This window comes from Calidris pugnax, unplaced genomic scaffold, assembly GCF_001431845.1.
Source record: "Calidris pugnax isolate Ruff unplaced genomic scaffold, ASM143184v1 scaffold95, whole genome shotgun sequence".
NCBI lineage: Eukaryota > Metazoa > Chordata > Aves > Charadriiformes > Scolopacidae > Calidris > Calidris pugnax.
In genome coordinates, this window is record NW_015090885.1 from 15004832 (window position 1) to 15029635 (window position 24804).

Below are 24804 nucleotides of genomic sequence, written 5' to 3' on the forward strand. Positions count from 1 at the left end.
TTCCAGCTGTAAAACCAGATCAAATTCTAACCAACCATTTGTGTGGCTCATATACATGGGGAAAACCTGTCTTTGTCCATTGTAGGGAAGACCAACTCACTTCAGGAGGAATGTAGTACTGAAGAACAGGCAAGAGAAACCATGCATAAGGATCAGCTGTCGTACTGCTTTTGTGTTTGCCAGAAAGCCCTGTAGAGAGACAACTGGAAGAGGAAGGGATCACATGCCCAAGGTGAGAGCTAATTTAAAACGAAGAGTTTGGTTATGTGTCAGTATTACCAATTTTCTTAAAAACGCCTTTCTGCCCAAATTTGGGCAGAATTTCATAATAAAGGATTCACAGCATGTTAAAATTCAAGGCTGCTAAGAAATTCTGCAATGTGGATTGTCTTTGAATATGGATTTTCCTATGTGTCATGCATGATCCATGAGGCACCACATTACATATTTTCCTGGTATTACATATTTTATATTTTATATATACATATTTTATTTCATTACTTATTTTCCTGGTATTACTTTTCCACATAGTCATATAGAAATAGAATCTTTTGCATGAAATTAAGCTGCTTCAACCAAGAAATAGGAGTCAGTAGCATGTTAATAGCCATTTCTCCACAGATAGTTTATTAACAGCTAGTTTCTGGAAGAAAATAAGTACCATTATAGGTTGGAGCAGGAAATGTAATAAATAATGATACTGTATATGTGTGCACACACATTTTTATTGTGTCTTATATGCATATACATTTTGAGGTCCTACCTTTGGTAGCTCAGAACTGCTTTGCAGATTGTTTGGAAAACACAGCGTCTCTGTGAAACGCATGTCAGAGTGCAAGGTACAGACCAGAAGTGTGATGTGTGAACAAGGTTTTGTGACAATAACTTGGAAACGCTGATGGAAGTAAAGTTGTGAGTGAGATCTCCTGGGCTTAGGGAATGGGATGTTTAGTGGCTGTACACTGAAGTTTAACAATTCAGACAAGTCACATCTGTAGTAGTAAAAGTGCGTCCAAGGCACAGGGTTTCATGCTACCACATTGCAGTTCATGTTGTTTGTGTCTTAGCGTAACAACTTGCACTCTCCCAGACACCCTTTAGGAAGGGTAAAGGGAATGAAACAGAAAAGATAGCATCCCCAGGAGACAATAGGCAGGAGAACATTGTTTTGGAAAGGAGAGAGGGTTTTGCTGGATGGTGTGGACAATGCAGCAGAGGAATCCTCCTATTTGGGATTGCAGGATAACTCTGGCAGAAACGGACCTGAAGAGGTCTCTGGTACAGACCCCTGCTCAAAGCAGGGTCAGCCATGAGGTTAGACCAGGCTGCTCAGGGCTTTATTCAGTCAAGCCTTGAAAACCTCCAAGCACAGCCTCACCAGGCAACCTGCTCTACTGCCTCACTGTCCTCAAAGTGGAAAAGGTTTTCTTTACATCCCTCTGAATAACAGTCCTGCTTTGAAGTGTATCAGCAGTTCCCCCAGTTTGGTGTCATTTGCAAACTGGGTGAGAATCTGCTCTGTTGCCTCCTCCACTGATAAAGATGTTAAGCAGGAGGGGTCCCAGGGTAGACCATTAGTTACAATGTTCTGTTTGTAGTGGGCACTTGGGCCAAATATCACCCTTTATCCACTACTTTCTAAGCTTGTTAAACCACCAGTTTTTTACCCATCTAGTTGTCTGTCCATCCAGACCATAACAACCTAATTTGGATAACTATGTAGAAAGAGCTTGTGTCTACCTTGCTAACTCCAAAGGCAGAAAGAGAGCTTGAAAGAAATTGGAAGAAATACATTGTAAGGAGGGACTTCAAAGACCCGCCTGGATGCAGTCCTGAGTAATGTGCTCTAGCAGGGGAGTTGGACTAGATGATCTCTAGAGTTCCCTTCCAACTCTGACAATTCTGTGATTCCGAGTAAGGTCAAACAATGCTCTCAAGTAGAAGAAACTGTATGAGAGAGACTGTCCAGGGTGAGAACAGATATGGAAGTGTGAAGATAGGCCAGTACCTTGAACAGAATAAACCGGGCTCCAGGTGGAGTGACTGAGCTTGATAATACAGGGTACAAAATGGTTTTATAATGAACCCATAATCACAAAATGTGCACCAAGAGCTTTTCACAAGCAAGGTGACAGGTCTTCCCAGAGTTTTTACAGCTCTCCTCTCCCACATGGGATTTCTGCCCTGCTTAAAGGAAGAAATGCTTCACCTGCCTTTGAAATGCTGCCTTTTCTTCATGGAAAAGCAGCAGCATCTGACCTGTATAAGACATTCTTTTCCAAGCATAAAAAAATGGAATGATGTCACTGTTGGAAATAGAAGAGCAGGATGGGAGTCCATGTGCAGCAGAGATGGAAATGCAAGACATCAGTACCCCCAAACATTTACATTAGGATTTGCATTGCTCTGAATGCCAATTTGCAAGGCAGAGAGAGACAAAGCTGTTCCCAGTTGTCAAGACGACGTCTGAGGGAAGCAGAACTGTCAACAACAAAAGAGGTCAGAGAAGATTTCTGTTGTCTCTCTGAAAATACGTACAATATTAGAGGAGTAAGAGAGATTGGAAGAACTGCTTAAAAGTGATAGTAAGTTTCCTTCAGAGGGAAGAGCCTGGGCAGGTATGTAAATAAACCCCAGGCAGAGAACATCTGTAGTCTGGAAAGGAGGCAGATGAACATTCAAAGACTTAGTTGCAGAGTTTCTGTCATTTAAAATATTTTAAAATAAGAATAAAAATTATTTTCCTCCTGGCTGCAAGGAGACTGAAGGATGCAAAGCAAGGCACTGCTGTTGTGTTTGGCCAGTAGCCAGCCAGCCAAGTAAGACTAACGGGCATGTAAACAGTTTGTATGCATCTCAATAGGAAGTTTACTTCAAAGCTGACTTCTGGAAACAAAGATTCAAGCACAGATTTTTTTTCTCCTATTTTCTTCTTCTTCTTTTTTTTTTTTTTTTAAAGTACAAGTGAGTTGTTCTTCGCATCAGTGAGAATAGTTGGATTAATAGCCCTGGAGCGTAAAATCCTGAGTTCTATTACACAGAATGAACAGGAATAATGTGAGCTTTCTCATGGTCTGCTACTGTGCTTCTGTCTCAATTTAGTGAAATCACACCTGGGGACACTAGGAAGCTTGGGATGTGGAGCTCGTTTTTCCATGGTCTTTGTGAGGTTGCCAGCACTAGTTAGGATACCGTGTTGAGGTGAGGCCACTTATTTTAAGGTTTGAACTATGATCAGTAGCTCATTTTGACTTAGGTCTTCAAACAGTCTTGAGAGAGGGAGCAAGTTGTATGCACTACAAATACAAAAATCCCAAGTTGTCAGCCAGAGGATATTCTTTTTGAGGTAACTGGCAGTAAGTTCACTCCTGTAAGTCATTGTGGCACAACTGCGTAGCATGGAGATGCTCCAACTCCTGTAAATCTGCTGGATTTATAGTGGAGCTGTATCATCACCTTTGGAATGTCATTCCACTTTGGAGACTTCTGTCATGGTTTCCAGCATAGCTAGGCTGCTGCTGCTACCCAGACCTGTTCATTTGGGGCTACCTACTGCATTGTGCCCTTCAGCATAACTGTGCCCTCCTTCTCTTCCCTTAACTATGGATCCTCAGGAGTCCTGTTACCAGACTGGAAATAATTTCCTTAGCCCCATAAAAAACAGCTAAATTTTTTTCAAGCAAGGTTTTTGATGGGTCAATCGGCCAGAGAAATTTATAGGGACTGTTGGGGGAAAGAGGCCAAGAGGTTTGGTTTCTGCTTGAACTCACCAGCACGAATATGGGCATCTCCGGCTATAGCGGCAGCAGTAAAATTGCCATTCACGGTCCAGCACAGATGGAAAATACTGACTTTGGAAACCAGCCACCAACCCATTGTTTGAGCAGGTTTGATACCTAAGAAAGAGGACAAAGAAGAGAACACATAAGTAAAAGATATTAGATTCCCTGATAGTTCCAAGCATTTCTGAAAACAGCATTAAAAATTTTGATTCAGGGTAGAAGCAAGGGACTTGGCTTTGTATTGAGAAGCACTGTATGCGCTTGCTCTGTGTTGAATAACCATTTTGTGTAAGAAAGCAGCAGTAGTTAACTAATAATGTCTTAACATTTATGTAGCACTTAAAACTATTTAAACTGTTTTTAAGTATTCATTCCAGTATGCTAATCAGGTAAGCAGATTGTTCTGGTATTGACATTCTCAACTGTTTACAAATCATGAGACTGAATTCAGAGCAGTCCATTAATACTTTTGTCTTCAACTGTTTGTATTTGAGCATTTGTGGTTCACTGAAGTAATTTTTTTGACTTAATTTCTACGAAAAGGAGCCTTAGAAACCTTTTTGTAAGAGAAGTTCAGCAATTCATTTGATTTTATTTATTTCTAAATTATCTGTCTCCAGGAGAAGGCACTCTTAATACAGAATATTATAGGTGTGTGATGAAATAATGATTTGATAACAATCACATAAGGAAAACTGAGACTCAGATGTCATGAAATTGTAAGACTCACATGAATTTTATGACTGGATTTTCAAAAGAAAAGTCTGCTGCTTCATACTTTCTATGTACTCAGGAATTCTGTCATACATGTAAATCACTACCTTCAAGTAGAGCTGACATTGTCTCCAAGCATGCAGGTATATGCTTCTCTTTCTGCACACCCTGCAAGCATCTGGACACTGATACCCAAAGTAATTCAAGTGATAATCAGTTTGAATAGCTTGCTTTTTGGAGAGTAAAGACAAGAAGAGCATGAAAACAGACAGCTCATTAACTCAGCTGTTGAGTTCTCATTCTCTCAAGCACCCTTCTAGCCTCTTTTTTTCCTATTGGAGAAAATTACAGGAATTCAATTTCTTCCATTTCCTTTTCTTTCTTTTTCCTTCATCAAGGAAAACTGGCAGCCTAGAGCTGTAGCAAACCTTCCTTGTGAGACCATAAAATCAAATACATGCAAAAGACACTTTCAGAAGTAACATTATGATTAACACATAACAAAAAATTTCGCTAGTTTTATTCAGTGACCTCCTAATTTCTTTTAATGAGCCTGGAGTTCCCAGAAGTGAAAACACGTAGTCTAGCAGAGTTTAGTGTTTCAAAAGTCATTCACTTGTGCGTACAGATGTCAGTGCTCACAAAGCCTGAGGCTCAAGTGTTTGTATGCAAAAGCTGAAAAACTGACCAATTTTGACCACTGCAGGGATGATTTCCTCTACCTAACTTCCAGCTTCCTCCTTTGAAGCCAGAGTCTCTTCAAGTGTTTCCCTTCCACCGTGTTTTGTTGTTCAGGCAAGATTATTTACATTTGTTTGGATCCTCTCATCTCCCACATGGCTGGGGCCACACATACTTGCTGTGCTTTGTGAGACTCTTCTGAGGACCTTCAGAGTTAAGCTGAGAGTTAAGGACTCTATGTTGCTATGGTATCACACCAACTAAGGCAGTCTGGCTCGCGCTCAGAGGATTTCAGCAGGACTTTGATAGGAAGTTGCTCTGTTTTTTGGCACATAGGCCATGGGAACATATGGCTAAGATTCTGTGTAAACATATTGGATAGCTGCAGATGATTGGTGTTACCCTGATGGAAGAAAGGTTGATACACAGAAATGTAGGGAATGGTTGTACCTGTTGCAAGATGAGCACTTTTCTGCATTAATCCGTGTAAAGTAGAACCAAACCTATGTCTCTTCATCTTCTTGTCTTCTTCTCCCTTCCCCTTCTGCTTCTCCCCCTTCCCAGTTACATGCATTTCCACTGCACAAGTCCTTGTGTCCCTGGAAGATTTTCTAGCTCTTTTGTATAGGCACAATAATGGGAACATTTAGTTCCTCCTTTTCCTTTGCACTTCCGCTCAGCAGCTCAGCATTTCCTTGCAATTTCTGGTCCCCACCAATCAGTATCTGATATTCCTGCCTGTAGTTGTCTTTGCGGAGTCTTCTTCCTCTCTTTGCTCTCCCCACCTGCTCACATTCAGTCTGGGAAGTCCTGCATCTTTTCCACTATCTTTCCCCTACAACAGTTTTTATTTTTCTGACACCTCTACTAATACACTCCAGTTTTGATGGAAAGATTAATCTTGAGAGAGACATCACCGATGGACCCTTCTCTCTATAGTGGATTGAAAAAAATCTAACTAACATAACATAACATGCTCATCTTTACATGTATACATATTTGGGCACCAAACTTTAGGAAGGTTTGGTTATTTTAAATCCTGATTCTAGCTCCTCATGAAAATTTTGTTTAAAAGAATATATGTTTAGAGTTGCCTTAAAAATTTCTTAGATGGAGAGTATAGCTGAACATATCATGTCTTATAATGAAAGTTGCCATTTCATTTTAAAAACATTCAAAGTAAAATTTGAAATATACTTCTAAGCTCATGCTCACTTCTCCCTCTCTACTTGTCTCATACACACAAAATCCTGCAATCTGTTTTTCAAGCTCACCATTAAGTTTAGGCAGAGAAAGATAATAGCAGTGTTGAAGAAATTTTCATTATCTTTGAGATAACACAAGATTTTTTCCCCCGATCTTTCTAATTTTCAAGTCAAAACCAGATATTCTGCCAAAATTGAAGAGGTACTCTCAGAAATTGGATTGCTTATTTGTAAGCTCATATAAAAATCTTCTATTTTCTTTTCCCGGTTGTCCTCTTTCCTACAAGCACAAAGTAATTCTTCAAGGGAAACAAACAACCCCTCCCCCCCACCTTTTTAGTCAGGTGCTCTATGCACTAATCTGAGAACAACATTTAATATGTGAGGATTTCTTCCTTCCCTGTTGATTCACTACTCTTGTCACAGCAAATCCTGCAAACCAGTATGGCGAATAAAAACTTTGATTTATGGCCAAGGGAAAAAAAAAAAAAGCCTTTTTCAGTAGACCTACTCTGTAGCACTTTTGTTAGATAATTCGGTATTTGGAATTAATGTCACTGGGTTCTCCTCACGCATGAAATCCTGACATTGCTAAGAAGAGAGGAAGATACCTCTTAGGTGAACACAGAAGAGCATGAGAAACCAGCTGGGACTGTGTGGGATTAAACTTGGCAATGGATAGGTTGTTTTGTTTTTTCTAGTTGGCTCAAGTTGCAATGCATGAAGAACTGCCTTTTGGATCTGTTACTGGGAGAAGAGGAGGTGAGCTGGCTGATAGATGGAGGAGTGGGAAGACTGGTGGTGGTGAGGGTCGGATGCTATTGAATGGGAAGTTGCCCTTCCCTTCCCTCATTTACATCTGTTGGCAATGACTGCAGTATTTCATAGAAAGTAAGAAAAACTATGCAGGCCTATTTTGGGTGGAGTTTTGTATAGTAACAGGGATGTGCTAGCTGAGACTTTCCACATCCTACTACAATTGCTGTGGAAAGCCTCTCCTTTATCGAACCTTCTTCTGATCTGTTGAACGAGTGTTGTACAGCTGAGTTCTGTCATGATATGCAACCAAAGTGTGCATCCGTTGGTTTAGTTCAGCTCAGGCCTGCTTTCCGTCTTCACCTATGATCTGTAAGACCAAATTAGAGCTGGTCTGACACAAACTCACTGAAAATGCGCATGTGGATTTTGGATCCATGCGTGAACTGTTTCATACTACAGATCTACTTAAATTGTGCTATGTTATTTGCAAACACTTGTATAGCCTCGGGGACCAAGTGTGCACCTCATTGACTCAAAGTTGCCTGCCACTCTGGAGACAAATACTGCTGGCAACAGGGTAATTGTTTTGATCAATGGCACCAATTATGGTGACATTTCAGAATTAGGCCTACATCTTGATTTCTCTTTGCTAGACAAAGCCCCTGAGCGTTGTGCCCCATCTAATGCTGGTGCTGGGTTGTAAACCTGTCTGCGAGGTCCTCTGTCCCTCAGATACATGAGGAATTAGCCTGAGCAGCAGTCCTCCGTGGAGCACCTATGGACAGAGGTGGCCTAAACTCACGCAGCCAGTAAGACCATGATTAGAGTGTGGGAGGCCTTTTTTAATGGGACATTAGATACAGTTTTCCTAAAATGTTGTTTCACCAAAACCTGTTACTTGCAGTATCCAAAACTTAACTTCCTTCTGGTAGAGCTGTGGAGGGGAGGCCCTGTCCTGCTCTCCTGTGTTATTTTTGTGGAGTTTCCTCCTCTGTGTAGTTTGGTTAGTCGCATGATGAAAGCTAATTTAATGGTCAGTCTGTTACAGAGGAGTGGGGAGAGATAAGTGGCTGAGGGAAGGCTCAGGACACTTGAAACACTGGCACTCAGATGAAGGGAATTACTTTTCCATGTTTGATTAGGCTGTGCCAGTCTCCAATGGCCACTTCTATGACGAGTCTCCACTATCTGTTGTGGGGTGGCGAGATGTGTTGTCATGACTTCCACATGCCAAAGGCAACCTTGCTATCATCTTCAGCTATCTTTTTTTTTCATTTGGGGCCAGTGATAACTTTATTTCTTCTCCCTGCCCAAAGGGAAGACAAGGCCTAATCACCCTGTTGATTTCTTCCTGGCAGACGCCGATGAGGCCTCCCTATCTACAGAAACACCCCTCTTCTCTTCAGATACTCCCACTGGACTCAGGCAATTACAGCTGTGCTAAGAGCTCATAGCACTATCCCTTTAACATAAACCTAGGGCTTTGAAGAAAATTAACTTGTTTGCTTAGATAGCACGAATTGGAATATTTTGAAAGGGCTTGATTATCAGGTTTGGGTAATACAGCCTCAGATTTGAGACTTGGGATTGGTCAGGGACCGACAACAAAAGCAATTCCTTGCAGACATACCGATGTCTGCTTCCAGTGCCTGAACAGGAGGCTCCTGCAGACACTTCCTTTGCTCATGAGTCTGTCTTGACACCCAGTTTGTGGGAAACAGGGTTGTGTGCCTACTTAAAGGATCTGCATGTGGGTATCTCTGCACTTAAAGAGAAGGCAAAGGACAATGAAAATGGGAGTGGGGAGGGAGAATCTAGATACTTGTTTTTTCCAAGTCCCATCCAAACACTTTCTCAGAAGTCTAAACAAGGAAAAGAGGCAATAAACATGCATTAAATATCACTCAGCTGGAAATGTTTCTGGTTTGTGCCTGAGTAACTGGAACTACACTGGGGATATGGCATAGTTCCATCTGTATTATGTAGTGTAAAACAAACATTTTGTCCTGGAAGGAAGAGTTGCTTGTCTTTCACTTGCAAGCTTGTGTTCATTTGTTTGTTTGATCTCTGGCCTTTGGTACTTTCAGGCAAGAAAAATAGTTTTTCTTGAGTACCTTGTTCAAAGACTGGTCTGTAGAAACAATTCTGTAGTATTCAGCAAAGCGTAAAGAACAGTCTCACCTGCGATCACTCAGACCTTACCTTTTCTTAAGTGGTGGAATATTTACCCAAGGTCAAGCTTCCTCCAGAACAAATGGAGCTAAAGACATAAGCCTTATTCTGTCTGAAAAGGCAGAATTCCTTGCAATGTTGCAGCACACTGGGGGGGGTCCTGAAGACTTATGCCTGCTCCAAACATGAGTATTCCCAAATCATCCAGGAACAAATTTTGCTCCAAGTATTGAACAGCATCTTGGTTAGCAGGTAGCCTTTGCAGAGGCAGTAGGGCCAGGAGTAAGGTGTTGGGATAGATTCAACAAAGCCTTTGTAACTTTAAATACATACACAGATTAATGAAGTTGAAAGGGTATCACTGATCAGCTCATCCAATCTCTTGCCAAATTTTTTTCTATGAGTCTTATAACATGTTTGCAAGTTTCTCATGTCTATTCAGCAAAACAGAAAAGAACATGCTGTCTTCAGAAGAGCATGTACACATATGTTTAACTTTAGGGATACGTTTATTAAGCCGAGCACCTCTAGTTAGATGTATTCTTGAAGTGCCAGTAGGTAATTCTAGGCAACTATCAGAGGTGATTGGTCTTATGAGTCTGCTTCTGAAGAGAGATGGGGTGCCCCAGAGAGCAGATTTTAGAGTACCTATTTCTCTCCATTGACACTGGAAGAGAGCAGAGGTCATAAATTAGGCATCGTGATTAGATGCCTAATGTGGATCTGTGTCATTGCCCTTTTTCTCTTCAATAATTTTTTCATAGCTGCAAAGATGCAAAGTCTTACAAGTTTAATCCTAGAAGTCCATATAATACCTAGTGTTAGTTTAGGAAAAAAACTTACCTAAACCAGCTCTGCCAGTGGTTCCCTGCTGCTCTCCAGTCCCCCCAACTCCACCATCCCTATGGTCCCTACATCCATTTCTGCCATTTCCCCTGAGTGCTAATGGCCAAAGAAGATAATGATTTAGAGAATCTTTCTTCTCTCTGCTTTATATTTCTACTTCATTTTCTCTCTTAAGCTTTTCTTGGTTTGCTGTCTTTTCTAAAAAAAACTCTCTTGGGTTTGTCTCTGTTGTGCAGCTGCGCAACAGTGAGGAATGGTGATTTGTGAAATGCCATAGACATAATTTGTCAGAGGTCATTTTTTTGGTGTTTCTGCCAGACTAGAGTTTCTGGGATATGGCTGAGAAACTGGAGGGAATTCAGAGGAGAGCTGTATGTATGATCAGTACTTGCTTAGGAGTGTTGGAATATAAAACTTCCAAAAGAGAACTAGAAGAGCAGAGACGTGTTCAGCCTGAAAGCAAAAGCGAAGGTGTACAGGTGAGGGAAAGGCATAGCTGCTACCTATTAATAAGTTAGAGACTTTTCAAAGTATGCAGTGTGCTTGTTCTCATTACTCAGTGAAGGTAGAGCAAGGAATAAAAGCCTCAATTACAGCAGAGGAAATGCAGCTTAAATTTTAGGAAGAACTTGGCAGCTTTGTAGTTATTGGTGGTACAAGCCATCGCATCTCCCTGGATGTGATGTGCAAGGTGAGACAAAATACCCTGTGAGGCAGAGCCAAAGAAGGAATATTAAAGTCCATCCTACAAGGATGGGGAATGGACTAGCGAGTCCAGCAGAGTGCTACGTTGCTCACCAACAGATTGGTTCATCAGGAGATCAGCTGGGAAACAGAGGTGGCCAAACAGGATCTAATGCTACAGATTGTGACTCTCATTTGTTATCCCACTTGATTACTGAGTGAAACTCTTTAGAACTGGGGATGGCCCCAAATAGGAGTGAGCTGGACATGGGACATAGGGAGAAAAAGAAGGCGGCTATGAGAAGTAAAGCTGTCAAGAGAGGTGTGGGATTGTCAAAGACCCCACAGGTTACATCTGTGCAATCACATTAATTTGAGGTTTGAGCTGCACTCAGACACTCAGGCCATCTGCCTGCTGGCCCACACTTTCACTCCAGTCTGGGATGAGCCTGCTGGGTTACTGGGCAGCAGCGTCTGGGCACAGTGAGGGATGTGCTGACTTACAGCAAGCCTCTTCGTGAAGTGCTGTAGGTACAACCAGCTCAGCCCTGGGTAGAGGAAACTGCAGAAAACCAGGCACAGCAATCTAAGATATATGGAAATAGCTCAAGTAATAAGGAGCACAAATTCACCTTTGCAAAGAGGTATGTGTTCCCTGATCATTTTGGTGTATTCCACCCTCCCCTAAAAATAGATAGGAGAAAGAAAGAGGTAGATCTATGGAGAGAAGACAGATAGATGTAAGGATTTTGTATTGAAGAGGTGAGCTAGGGAAGAAATAACTAAAATATTTCCAAAAGCTAGGAGAGTGAAACAGTTGGAAAATAAAAACATTTGTAGAGAAGATAGGGTTGGAAATTGCAAAAAATGTAGGCAAGAAAAAGGACAAAGTGGAAAGATTTTTTGAAGAGGTGAAGGAAAAGAGAGTCAGATAATACACTGTGGGTGCAGTCATGCTAAGCATATGGAGCATGATGATGAATGTGGCCCCGTGGTCAGATAGCAGAAGAAAACGTTTTGTATGGATTTACACAGTATCCTGTTTGTGAGAAGTGAACTTGAGCAATTGCTGCCAGCGATTTTTAGAAAGAGAATAATAATTTTATTTTGAACAATAGAAAGGTCTAATTAAAAATCGCTATGCAATAAGTAGAAACTGCATCAATGTATGAAAAGGAAGTTGTCATCCAGTATTATCACAGTATCTTCTTTCTGCCTGTTTTGCAGCCCTCCCCCTTTCTTTTCAGTTCTTATTCCAAAATTAAGTATAGGGTCAATCTTCTATTCCTTTGCAATTGCATCAGCCATAGGAATATATCACGTGGTAAATGAAAGAGCATGAATAATTCAGAACAAAATTTTGAATCATTTAAAAAGCAGAAGCTTCACATTCCATTGTTAACCTGTTCCCATACAACGTGAAATCTACAAAAATCACATTGCAATTTCTGGAGCAAAACCATTTCAAGTATTTGAAAATATTCTTGCATTCATTTCATTCTATCCGAATAATATTTCAAACTCAGAGTTCTCCAAAACTGTGTTTCATGTTTCATGAAAAAAATCAGAAGGGAATGAAATACTGGTTATGTGCTGCATAAACATGAAACACCATACATATTTCCAGAAATTATTGTGGCCATAAAATGTAATAACCTTTGCCTCAAAGTTTGATGGAAAATGTAACATTTAGTTAACCAAAACCAACTGCATTAGAGAGTTAATATGATCTGCTGCTGTCATTATCATGCATATATATGCCACCATCATCACTCACTAGTGTGGATTTTTGGCTCCTGTAATACCAGCATGACTAGAAAACAGCCTTTGACTGGGCCTAAGCCAAAAAGCTTAGCAACAAAAATACAAAGAGAAAAGCCAGTGCAGTACAGAGAAGATTTTTTTTCTCTAGTGATAAGAGCAGGAGATCAGAGTGAGGAGTTTTACAATTTGTTCCCCAATTTAGGCACTGATTCAGTGTATGGCCTTTCGATAGGGACTTTATCCTCTCCTGGCCCAAGGTTTCTGCCTCATTTTCCTCATCTGTGAAACAACAATAGCAACACCGAATCACTGCAGCTGAGCTTGTGAGTGACCAAACCAACACAGCATTTCTAAAGCAAGAAATTGCTACAGGGAAGGCAAATGTGATGCTGATCATCTCACATGCATGCATCATGATCAACGAGTCTCAGGCAGTTGTTGAGGGCAGCGAAGCCGCGGGTTATGATGGCATTAATACGCGTTTGCGTTGCTCTGACCGCAGTATTAGCACCCGCGTTCCACAGGGGGTATCAGGGCTGTGCCCTCCAGGGATGATTGGGAATATCCTACCATTCAGTTCCCGCCCTGTTGATCTCTTCCCACCAGCACTCTGTCGGCTCACCGAGGCTCTGGGCTGCTGGCATGCAGGCATAGTTCCACAATCTGTCCGAACCTTCCTTCTTGCTGAAAACACTCCTGACGGCCACGATCACCTGCCCATGAGGGCACTGGAAGTTGAAACCCTGGCGGTACACGTTAACCCATTCATCGTTATCTCCGTAGTTATAGGGACCGTAGTAATAGTCACCGTACTGGCCCCATGCCACAGTCACCAGAGGCAGGAATACACAGAGAAGGATGAGGTCCATCCTGAGGATGTTCCTGGCTTAGAAATGCCCCACTGGTTTGTTGGGCTGGCCCTTTTATATCGCGTCTAACATTTGGCTTCCAGATGTTATGCTTCCAGATCCAAGTGCAATGTGTCATTGCTTAGCAAACCTTCTCTGAGTTACAGACACGTCCAATTACTTTTAAGGTGGAATTGTGCAAGTACAGTAAGGCTGCAGGCCCTAAGAACAGGGTCTTCCCACCACCACAAACCATCTGTGATCCCTTGCTGCAGAGCTACTGTACAGAGCAAGATACACATTGTAGTGCAACTGTCACAGACGTCCCACTTTTATCCTCAAGACAGCAGTTAAGTTTGAAAACTACTTTATTTGAAATTAAAGCTCTGTTTGAAGTTAATGTTTTCCATCATTAGGAACATGCAACAAAATGTGATCATGTGTGTGTTTTTCCACCCTCTTTTCCCTAAATATGTACGACATAATTCTACAAGTTCCTAGAAAGAAGGGAATTGGGCGAGGTGGGGGAATTCACTGCTCCTGTTGTAAAAAGTCCTTTAGACAGCTTGGGTTGGTTTGGTTGGAGAGGAGGTGGAGCTGGAATGACTGAGACTGGCTTGGCATGGAAACAGCCCACCCCAAGAAGCAGGGCATCAGCTTCTTTAATGCAGAACTGATTTTACTATGACTGTGTGTGAGCACTGTAAAACTGTGGACTTGGCAGGTGTTTTAATGTGAAGATAAAACACAGAAGCAAGTTTTGATGAGATAAACTTCATGTGTCACCATACATAGCTTATTGAAATCTTTGAGGAAGGCCCCTTTAGGTTGCCTTGCATTTATGATGGGCTAGAAGCATGGGGGTACTGCTGAGGAACTGCTGTGCTGCAAATTCAAAACCTGGCTTGCCACTCGGAAATGTTTTTATATGCCACATCCTCAGATAATTTCTTTGTAAGGAAACCACCCTATTTAGGAGCAGTGTGCTTTACTTAACTATGTTTACTTAAGTATGACCTGTAGAAAACTGTGGGACTTGAGCATGTTTTAATGAGTATGACGCAAAGTCAATCTAACATAGTCACATATGCATATATTGCCTATGCTGTGTTACCAGTGAAATGTGTGACCCTTGGGTTGGCTCTAGATTCAGATCCTGTCTCTTCCAGTGAAATCACCACAAAGGATCCAGAGACTGTTTCTTCCCCATCTGGGCCATGCACAGAAAAAAAAGAAAAAAAAGAAAAAAAAGAAAAAAAAGAAAAAAAAGAAAAAAAAGAAAAAAAAAGAAGTGTATTAGCTTTTATTCTGTTGCTGAAGGTCTGTGATGGGTAACAGTGGGCTTGCTCTTCTCTGGGGATCTCCAACACATCATGCCTAGTCATTGCTTTGCAGGAGCATAAGCATCCCAGGAGGTGGGTGCCTTTACTTAACAGCCCTGGGTCTCAAAAGCTGCCTTCAGCCTCCTCAACTGGGCATTGTGCCTTTAGCTAATGGCTTTTTTTTGGTAGTAGAGCGTTTGTTGACAAAACTCTAAGTGGGAGTTCAGCTCTTTGCCAGGAGCACAGTGCAGCAGTCTCTCAGTTGTCCATGTTCACAGCCAGTGCAGATCCACATGAACCTGGCAGCTGAGAGGTGCTGATCTAGCTCAGAGCCTCACCTCCAGCTGTAGCAGCCCCAGATGCCTGCAGAAGAAAGCTATGGAGACAGTACAGAACAGCCCTTTCCTTGGAGCTGCCTTCCTCTAGACCTTAGGTAACTGTAGGGCATACAGGTAGGAAAAATCCAAAGAGAGAAGAAATTTAAGATGTAAAACCCCATAGTTGTCCAATGGGCACCAGAGCACAGACTTGACCTGCACGATCTCACATGAGCTTTTCAGCTAACTCAATAGTGTGTGTTTTTTCCCTCTTACTTCCTTGGACACGTAGTCAACATCTGGGAGCACTGTATACTGCATATGCCTGAGAGGCATTCTGGAAGATGTTTTAGCAGGAAGCACCACATTATCATATACATATGATCCTCACCTCACATAACCCTTTACAAACACCATTCCTTGGAAGGAAGTCCTCACGTAACCCACATAAAACCAGGGGCAAGGGGGGATGAGAAGTGGGAGGACAGCTCTATGGAGAGTCGGACACAGTCTTCCTTTGCCTACCTTTGACACTGATCCCTGTTAGTGGACAGGGTGGCACTTCCATGTTGCACTGTGATCAAGAAGCGGTTTGGCTGGGGCAAAAAGCTGTCCAGGGAAGATAGTGAACACAAGAGATGTGGAACTACAATGCACTGTAGCAGTTGTGGCAGTGCAGACGTGTCCTGACCAGGGACTGCCTGAAAATCTACAGTTCTATGTTTCTGGATCCAGTGTTCTGTGGGAACTTTTAATATTAAATTTCATGCTTCATTCTGACGCTAAATAAGAGCAGAAGAGAACAGAATTTCTTACAGGAGAGACATGATGGTTTTTAGTCACCTTGGAGCCGGGTGGTATTTCTGAGTAGGAGGAACTGTGATTTGAAAATTCCTGTAGAGGTTAAAAAAAGAGAAGAGTGTACATACATGAATTTTGTTTCTGAGTAATGCTCATTCAGCTCTGGAGTTCACAGCTGCTCGGTTCATGGAGCAAAGCTGAGGCTACATGCAACTTGTTTTGTGAACATTTCACACCATTGCTCCAACTTAGATAATTCCACCGATGTTGCCAGTGCTGAGAGTTGCAATTTTAGCTGTGTTTCCGTTGACTCACTGGCATGTTAACCACTGTGCCTTATTCTGTTCTGACCAGTAAATCAAACATAGCGTTTGAAAAGCCAGTGGCTAGAAGAGCTGCAAATTTGTCTACAGCTTGGTGACTGTGGTTGGCTTCAGCTAGAGTTTGCACTAGGAAAAACCTCAATGATATTTAACAATCAGTCCCTCTCTGAAATTACTTACCCTTTAATTTGCCTTTAAAAATGTTAGCTGTGTGCCTTGCACATTCAATCTTTGGAAAAGTGTCAATGAAGTAGCAAATATGAAATGCTGGGACCAACCTTTCATTATCAGTTCCTTGCCATGGAATCTGTTACAATGGCTGGTAATTTTATTCCCTATCAGTTCTTAGAAATGCTTCATTTAATCCATACAAACAAGTATTTAATTTCTGTCTTGCCCAATGATGGCAGATGAAAGTGATTAATGTTGATACCCCCCCTCTCTGGCCTAACTTTGAAGTTAGTTCTGCTTTGAGCACAGTTTGGACTAGAAGCCTTAGGAGAGATGTCCCTTCCAACCTGAATTCTTCTGTGTTTCTCTCGCGCTGCAGATACTAGATGCAGCATTACTTAGGGCATTACAGGAGGCATTATTAATGCTTTGGAGCCGTTAGGAGAAATGCTGCATGATTCTTACCATGCCATGTTACAGCCATGAAATGCAGGGAGATTGCAGAGCTTTGAACTAAAATCATAGGCACAGTGGTGCTATTCGAATGACTAACAGTAGCCAGCTTAATGGGTTTTATTTTAGCACCCAAGCTCTATACTAAAATAGGGGAAAGAACAGAAAAGCTCTGTTTATTATTTGGCAAACACAGAGACATTAGAGCTGCAATGAGAATAGCAAAGGTTCAGACAGGTGCAGCTACATCTGTGTCCACAAAACTGGGTTGCATGAAAGTAACATCATCTGGTTTTATCGGAGTAGCCGTGTTGCTGAGGTTCCTGTGTCTACAAAGGTCTGTCTCATGAGCAACCATTTTTTTCACCCCTCTATGAGGGCAGAAGAAGCACATAAGGGTGTTATCTCATAACGCTTCATCCTTTAGACACACCAGTGATTCCATCCCATATAACTAGAACTATAGCCAGAAGTGAAGCTTTGCATCTTGAGCCTGGAACTCCTCTGTACACAGAACAGGTATGGCAGTGTCACAGCAGTGACAGCAGCAGCAGCAATATGTATCTGCTTCCAAGCTAATGCAACCGCATCGTGGCATTTCACAGTGAGAAGGAAATATTTTTTTGTGTCAGCTTATTGCATCAGTGAGGTCGCACATTTTGAACACATTTTCCATATTTTATTGCACACTGTTTCAGAGTGATGCTGGCAGTTCTGATAAAGCAGAGTGGCTTGGATGAGTCAGGGAGGCTGCATGATCTGGGAGCTGTAAATTGAATTCAATTCCTGATTACTTTTCTGTACCATCTTTGGAGCATGATTTTTTTCTTTTTTTTTTAATAAGCTTCCTGAATTGTCAGTTTTTATAAAAGTGAGAGGATTTGAGCTGCCTTTATTATGTTTTTGAAATGAGGTTACAGAAGCCTTGGTAATATGGAGAAGGATGAAGCTGCTAGAAAGCTGTGCTTCCCAAGGGACAAAGATTATGCTTGTCAACCTTTTAGCTCAAAGTTATTACCTTCCTTCAGAGTAATGTATATGGTGAAGGCTGAAGTTCATTTGTCAAGGCTTCCTACTGTTCGTGATGTTTTTTCTAGCACCTTTCACTTGATGTTCTCTAAGTACTTTGATTAAGTTCAATCACCTTCTTGAAAAGTAGGAAAAGTCAAAACCCCCTTATTTTACACAGTAAGTCCAGTGATCCGCCCAATGTCCACCAGTACCTCGAAGCTAGAAACAGATTTTAAACTCTAGCATCTAGACTGTCAGCAGCAGACTCTGCCCTGGCAAAGCACACATTTTCCCAGCCTCATCTTCCTGCTGCTTCCCTACAGAGACACTGGCTGAGTTTCTACTTTGCATAACTCTTTATTTGTAAAAGGGAAGCTACTACTAAAGATCCTGTGATACTGGAGGATATTCCAAAGCTTTTTTCTCTTTGAAAGCAGCTGTAGAAAATTCTGATATGATACTACCTGGAATGTTGCTGTGGAGAAAAAGAGTGCTAGCTGCAGTGCTGTTTTTCCAAGGTTATCATAAACCTTTTGGATTACTTTTGAAATAGCTTCCTGTCTGCATGTGTAGCATTAAATCATGGGTTAAGTTATAGAAGCAAACAAGAAATGCGAAATTTAAGTCATAAAGTCTCTGAGGAAAGAATAAGGAATCTGCATCGAAACATTAGTAAAGAAACAACTGAAACAAATTTTCCTGGTCTGAGGAATCGGCTAGATGCCATGATAAATCTTTTCCATCTGCAACTCTGAAATCTAGTCTTTTGAAAATGTAGTTTTCAAGTAATCAGTGAAAAACTGATCACCATTCCTAGATCAGATTACCCCCCAAAACTGGGTACAAAAGTGACAGTCACAAACCCTTGTGACAAACCTTTGGCACCAATCTTTGAGCAGGGAAAAGTTGGAGGGAGGAAGAGAGCTGAATTGTGAAAGGGGAGACATCTTTATCAACTGCAGGGTTTGTGCAGACATCCTAGAATGTCTACACAGGATATTCTGCCATTAAATAGCCCAGGAGCCTATTGCCATCATTACTGACTTCCTCAGATGTTTCCCCAGAAATAATTTCAAATAGATTTACTAGGGGATATTTAACCAGTTCTCATGCAGCCATTCCTCAAATCTGGGCATGCGGAACTGTGTAACTTGACTACTACATACATATAGTAAGAATTCGTGCACAGCTTATAAACAGAAATGGCGCATTTTTTTGCTCGCGAATAGTGAAGTTGGATGATTCCTGCTCTTTCACCTCCTGCATGGTTTAATCATAGTAATACAGGCTTTTGTCAGAGCAGCAATATAACTGTTCCTTCCCACTCTGTGAATTAGGCTGTAAAAGTTGCCCTGTTCTAGTAGCTCTTACCATTTGTGCTAATAAATTCATTCCCTGAAGTTGTTGCAAATTACAGAGTTGTTGTAATTACAGTGACTCTTCCAGGATCATTACAATGAGAAAAAGCCAATTTGATGAGCGTTTGCAATTGCAGTTTCGAATGTCAGGACAGGGCATGGTATTTTTCCAATTACATGTCACTGCTAAAAGCTAGGTGTTTTTTCCTAGTACTCTTTGCTAAAAATGGTCTTTCCTTATTGCTGTAGCTGTTGTTGTTCACTATTTCATTTAGCATGTATGCTTAAAAACTGTAACGGGTCTCTAGCTACAGTCCTGTATTAAGCCTAGTCAGGCAGGGTGCAGTGTTTGGAGCCGAAGCTGCCAAAAAGAAAAGAAAAAAAGCCCCAAGGCTACAGGAAATTCAGGTGGCATTGATTCAGGAGAGTGCCAAATGCTTCAGGCTGAGTCAGTGCTGAACCTCCTCGCAGATTTAGCAGGCAGCATTTCACCAGGACCTTTTTATACATGAGCTGAGTAACTGAATTCCCCTTTTCATTAATGATCTCCTCATCTTTTTTTTAAGTAGTATAGCTTTATATTTAGTCTTTGGACTAAATTCAAGTTTGGCTATCTCTGTCTAGAAGGTGATGGTTTCTACTGGCTATAGCTGGAGAGCTTTCTTGGAAGAGCAGTTACCACATCGGAGGCAGAAATGTTCTAAAACTTTATAGAACTCCTTCAGAAAGAGATTTCTTCTCCAGTAGGCTTGTTGGACATTTGAGTGAAATTGGTATTAAACCTAGTGCATAAGGAGTATTGAATAGATCTATGAAAAATTGCCTTCTTCCTCTCTCAACTTGTTTTAAGTTTGGCCTCAAAATGTGTAGCTTCAGCTGATTCTTGAAGCATTGACAAAGTCTGCTGTGATAAAACGGGTAGGAAAAATGTAAAATTCTAATGCAGAAGAAGTTAGAAAAAGCAATCAAAGTATTTTTGAGGTATTCTTCTTAATCTGAAGAATCTGAGGTAGTCTTCTTAATCTTAATTTGTAATAGGTGCAAGTTCTATTTGTTTGATTTTATAATTTTCACACAAAGCTTGTTTCTATGTTACCAGTTACCTTTTCTTTCAGGTTAATCCATGGGAAACTTCTTAGAAAAGGCTGCAGCAGCCAGCTGTAGCATTTTCAAAATCCATGGGCTACTGACCTGGGACTTAATATGGGCCATCCTTTTCCAGGGGTGTGACTGTAGCCATCCAACTGAACAGCATTAAGAAGTCAGTCAACTGTGATCCTTGTCATGGAAACCAACCATTGTGGATGGTGAGCAGGTTTCTCCTTCACAGGCTTTCGGTGTCACTAGAAAGTTCTCACATGGCTTTCTCTGGTATAGACCATGACCTACAGATCATAACATCACTGAGAAATGCTGGAGGGGAAAATCTGAACTAATCACTCATAATAACTCTGCAGTCCCACAGGGTAAGTCTGAGGTCAGGGCTGAATTGATCTTTGATGTGAGAATGGCAGTACTTGCTGGTCATGGGAATGGGACTAAGCCAAAACTTGTTTTCTCTGAGCTAGATGAGGGTGAGAATGTGTCTTAGGGGTGTCTCAGTTTTCCGTGAAAAGGACCCTACCTCTGCATGATCATTCAGGACAGTGTAAAGCGAACGCTGAGTAGGAACACTCAGAGCTTGTGGTGTTTTAAACAGTCTTGTACTTTCTTTGTGCAGGCTTCTTTGTGTCAAAATAAAATCTTACTAGTTCAGAATGACACTACTTTAACAATCACTAAAGCCAGGTGCTATCTGTGGGAAATGAGAAGGGATGCATAGTTGGTCCCTCTTGGCCATATGGTTTGTGAATTTGGATAGCTGGAGTGACAGCACAGCCATTGAAATGCAGTTCCTGGCCCAGCACCCTGTGCCCTCTGTCCATTTGCATTCTAATAATTAAAATGATTTATCTTTTCTTTACTTTTTTGCTTTTGTGGTGCTGCAGATGGTGGGGGAAAGAAGGAGGGAGAGAGAAAGAGAAAATTCGGGGAAGGGGCTTCTGCATCCTGTCACTGTAATTCATTGTGATCTGACCTCCTGGATTTTCAGCCCTGCTCACTCATCCACTACTCCTCATGTGACTGTCACCTTGCATTATTGTAATTAGCAGCTGCCAGCCCCAGAGATTTGATGGTGGGAATGAAAAAGTCTGAGAAGCTCTTTGCTGATTTCAAATTAACCCTGTCACTGCAGGACAGGTTGTCCTGCTCCAGAATAAACTCCTTAGCATTTGAGACAATCCCATGCTCCTGCTGTTTTAATCCAGCTCCCTGGTCTCACCCTGCTTTGTTCTCCTTGTGTCCTCCCAGTTCCCAGGGCTGCTTCACCCTCCTCCCCTCTTTGCCATAGAAGTGAAGTCGCTGAGGAGAGCGCTCAAGCCGACGGTCCCAGAGTCCGTGTGGGTGGATGATAAACCTGGTTTTTCGTGTCTGTGCCAAATGAGGTCTGTCTGCCCAGCCTCAGAAAAGATCCTGCTGTTCTGTGCACATCTCTTCTCCTTCCCCTTCCTCCTGGGACTTTTCCTCCCCCTGTGTGAGCACCCAAGACCACAAAACCACCTGGGCCATTTATGTGGCCATTGGTTCATGCTGCTAAGGCTCACCATCTTTACTGCTGTGGATACCTCAGCCAGGAGGATGAAAGCTAGGTCAGATCTGCCTCCTCGTGAAACAAGTTCCTCACCTTTGTAAAGGGTTTACAGACTTTCTCCAAGAGTGACTGCTGTTGTCAAGGCCCTTGTTACATGGCATTTACAAACCTGGCTTCATTATCTTGTAAGCAGGGGGTGGCTGGAGGTCATCCTTGTTGGTACTCTGTTTGGCTAATTAGGAGCAGCTCCTGCTCACCTGCTGGGCAGAGGTGACAGCACAGTGGCAGCTGAAAGGAAGGTTGCCTTCCCCCAGGAACTATCAGAGGATTCAAACAAAAAAGTGGAATATGGAGAGTGCAATAATATCTGACACTCGGTCTCTGTAGTTGTTGTGTCTGTTCAAACAAATGGAGCACAGTCAGGTAACAAAGATCCTGACAGTCCTGCAGTTCATCTGGGTGATGAACTATTTCAGTGCATATGACAGACAGGTTTCACACTGCCCTGGCTCAGATACCATTCTGATAGAGTTCGTATAAAACCAAAAACATGTTTTCTTGACCTATTCTGCACCCTGCTGTATAGGTACAGATTTTTTACTCCAAAAATCATAAACACTGGTACCCCTAGTCCTTTAGGATAAGGCCACACCCTTTTTTGCAGTAGTTCCACGCTGCCATAATTAGTTCTGATCCATAATGTTCTTCGTCCCACTCCTTATCCCCCACCTTCATTTTGTAAGCAGTTACAAAGATCACTACTGGAACAAATTGCCTATTTGGGCTTCTCTGTGGGGCTAGGGCAGATCAGCTCCTCCTCATCGCCACAGGAAGCCTAATGGAGAGCCCCTGAAACGTGATTTCAGTATCTGGTCTTTACATGCTTGAGCCATGAGGTTCCTGAGCCTGCTCTCAGCTTTCAAACACGCAGGTTTGCCTTTGCACCACACAGCTTATGCCTTGTGCCTGTCCACATGGCGGGCCAGTTTTGTAAGAACACTTCTGTATTTTGTTGGTGTGCCTGCCTCCATGCTAGATCCCAGCTTTAACTGTGCTTATGAAGAAGCAGGAAAATACCTACATAGCTATTACTGCGTTTACCTTTTCTAATGACATCAAATTCTGATGGCTTGTCAACTATGTCCACAGAATAATGCATCCCTTCCTTTTATTTGTGCTATGCTCTAGGTTTTTTTATTGCATTGAGAATACCAACAGCTTTATTAGGACAGCAGACTCCCCATTTCTCTTTTCACCTTTATCATATTTACAGCCACTGCTCATCATCAGAGAGCACTCTGGGTCTGTGGAAGAGTAGCCTTGACAGAGCATAACCTTGGTGCTATTATTTGCTTTATATGGATAAATGAAGAGAAAATAGTTGCCAGTAAATGCAGATAGACATGGGAAGAAAGCAGAAGAATCAGCAGAACTCTAAAAAATCTCTGGAAACAAAGTTATGTGTTTGGGTTGTTCATAAGATGAGTCATTAGAAAAGCAGGCATGACAGGCACTAGTGAAATAGTTTGTGCTTGTATTTTGTGAACTGCCTTCAAGGGAATATGACACAATTAAGAGAAATTTCTGCTCATTACTGAAATGCCTGGCTAAATTTTACATCCACACAGTGTGATGGAAAGTGTCAGCACCCATTGGCTCCGGAGCTCATGATTTAAGCTAACTAGAAATGTGTGTGGATAAGTCTTGCACTACTAGGTTAAGCTGCCTCTGTAGCCATACCCAGTGAAGTTTTCTGCTGAAGCATAGAAAATGGAAGTGTTTGTCTTCAGTAGCCATCAAATACTTGGCATCAGCTGAAGGAAATAAGGGCCAGGAGTCGCTGTTCTACTAACCATGGGCAGCAACACTGCACCTTCCTCATGTTGCAATGGACACAGCGTAGTTCAGATTGGAAGGCACCTCTGGAGGTTTCTGATTCAACCTCTTGTTCAAATCAGGGTTGGTTGAAGATCTGACCAGGTTGCTAACAATTTTATCCAGTCTTGAAAACTTCTAAGGATGGAAAATGCACAACCTCTCATTTTTCCACCTGCAAGTCACAGTGCATGGCAATGTAATATCTTTATGACTAGGGGAACTTGGTAACAGAATCAAAGCTGCTGTTACTCTGCTACTTGTGCACTCCTCTGTTCTGTAGCTATCTTTATCACTATTCCCTTCAAGGTGTTATATTGAAAATGGTATATTTTTCACATTAGGAGGCACGTCCTGCCTTTGAGACCTTAGAATGTTTGGCAGCACGGATGGAGATGCATGTCACACATAAAGTGAAGGTCAAAGACTGTTCCTCAGCCTATATTAGGCACATTTGCCAGCTCTCATCTGGTTATTTTTATGGGGGATGCAAAACCCAGCAACTAAAAAGAGTGCAGCAATGTTCTTTTATGTCAGCAATGGGCTAGGCCAGTTGCCTGGGGAACTGTCACCGTCCCTAGCCCAGAAGGGCTACAGCTCTCCAGATGTCCTAGCAAAGCTCGCACCCAATAAAAAAACTGTGCTAACTACTTGAAACCCTTTTTATATCTTCCTTCCAAGAGTATTTCTGTGTATTTAAACCTAAGCTTCAGAATATCAGCAGCTCAGCGGGAGGTGTTAGTTTAGTAAATCCTGGAGTCCTGGGTTAATAAATCCTGACACTCTGGGTTGAGTCACAGCTCATGCTGGCTGTGCCACTAGGCTGTTCTGTGGCCTTTAGCAAATTACTTTGCCTCTTCATGTTCCTGTTTGGCCTTCTGCTCATTTTTGGTCTTTCTGGCCTGATGCTGTAAGCTCAGTTGTTAAGTTACTGTCTCTTACTGTGGTTTTGACAATCAATGTCTTGCAACCCCAACCTAATGCCCGTAGTTCCCAGGTATTAACTATTTGTTTCTTGCTTCTTGGTCTCCGTCTTTTTAAAGGAAAACTCACACGAGTTTCTGTCTTGTCCTACTGTGGGAGAAG

The 24804-nt window shown here is 41.9% G+C and overlaps 1 protein-coding gene and 1 long non-coding RNA gene across 2 annotated transcripts in view; one reads left to right on the forward strand and one right to left on the reverse strand.

The window, feature by feature from the left end:
• Positions 1-13515, reverse strand: part of DPT (dermatopontin) — a 28107-nt gene extending 14592 nt beyond the window's left edge. Inside the window, exons 1-2 of the mRNA XM_014947120.1 lie at positions 13178-13515; positions 3771-3896 (exon numbers count right to left, since the gene is read on the reverse strand). Coding sequence (XP_014802606.1) covers positions 3771-3896; positions 13178-13476 — 425 coding nt within the window. The 5' untranslated portion in view covers positions 13477-13515. The remainder of the gene's footprint in view (positions 1-3770; positions 3897-13177) is intronic.
• The window catches only part of LOC106890975, a 131845-nt gene continuing 107132 nt past the window's right edge, over positions 92-24804 (forward strand). Inside the window, exon 1 of the long non-coding RNA XR_001412603.1 lies at positions 92-232. This is a non-coding gene — a long non-coding RNA (uncharacterized LOC106890975). The remainder of the gene's footprint in view (positions 233-24804) is intronic.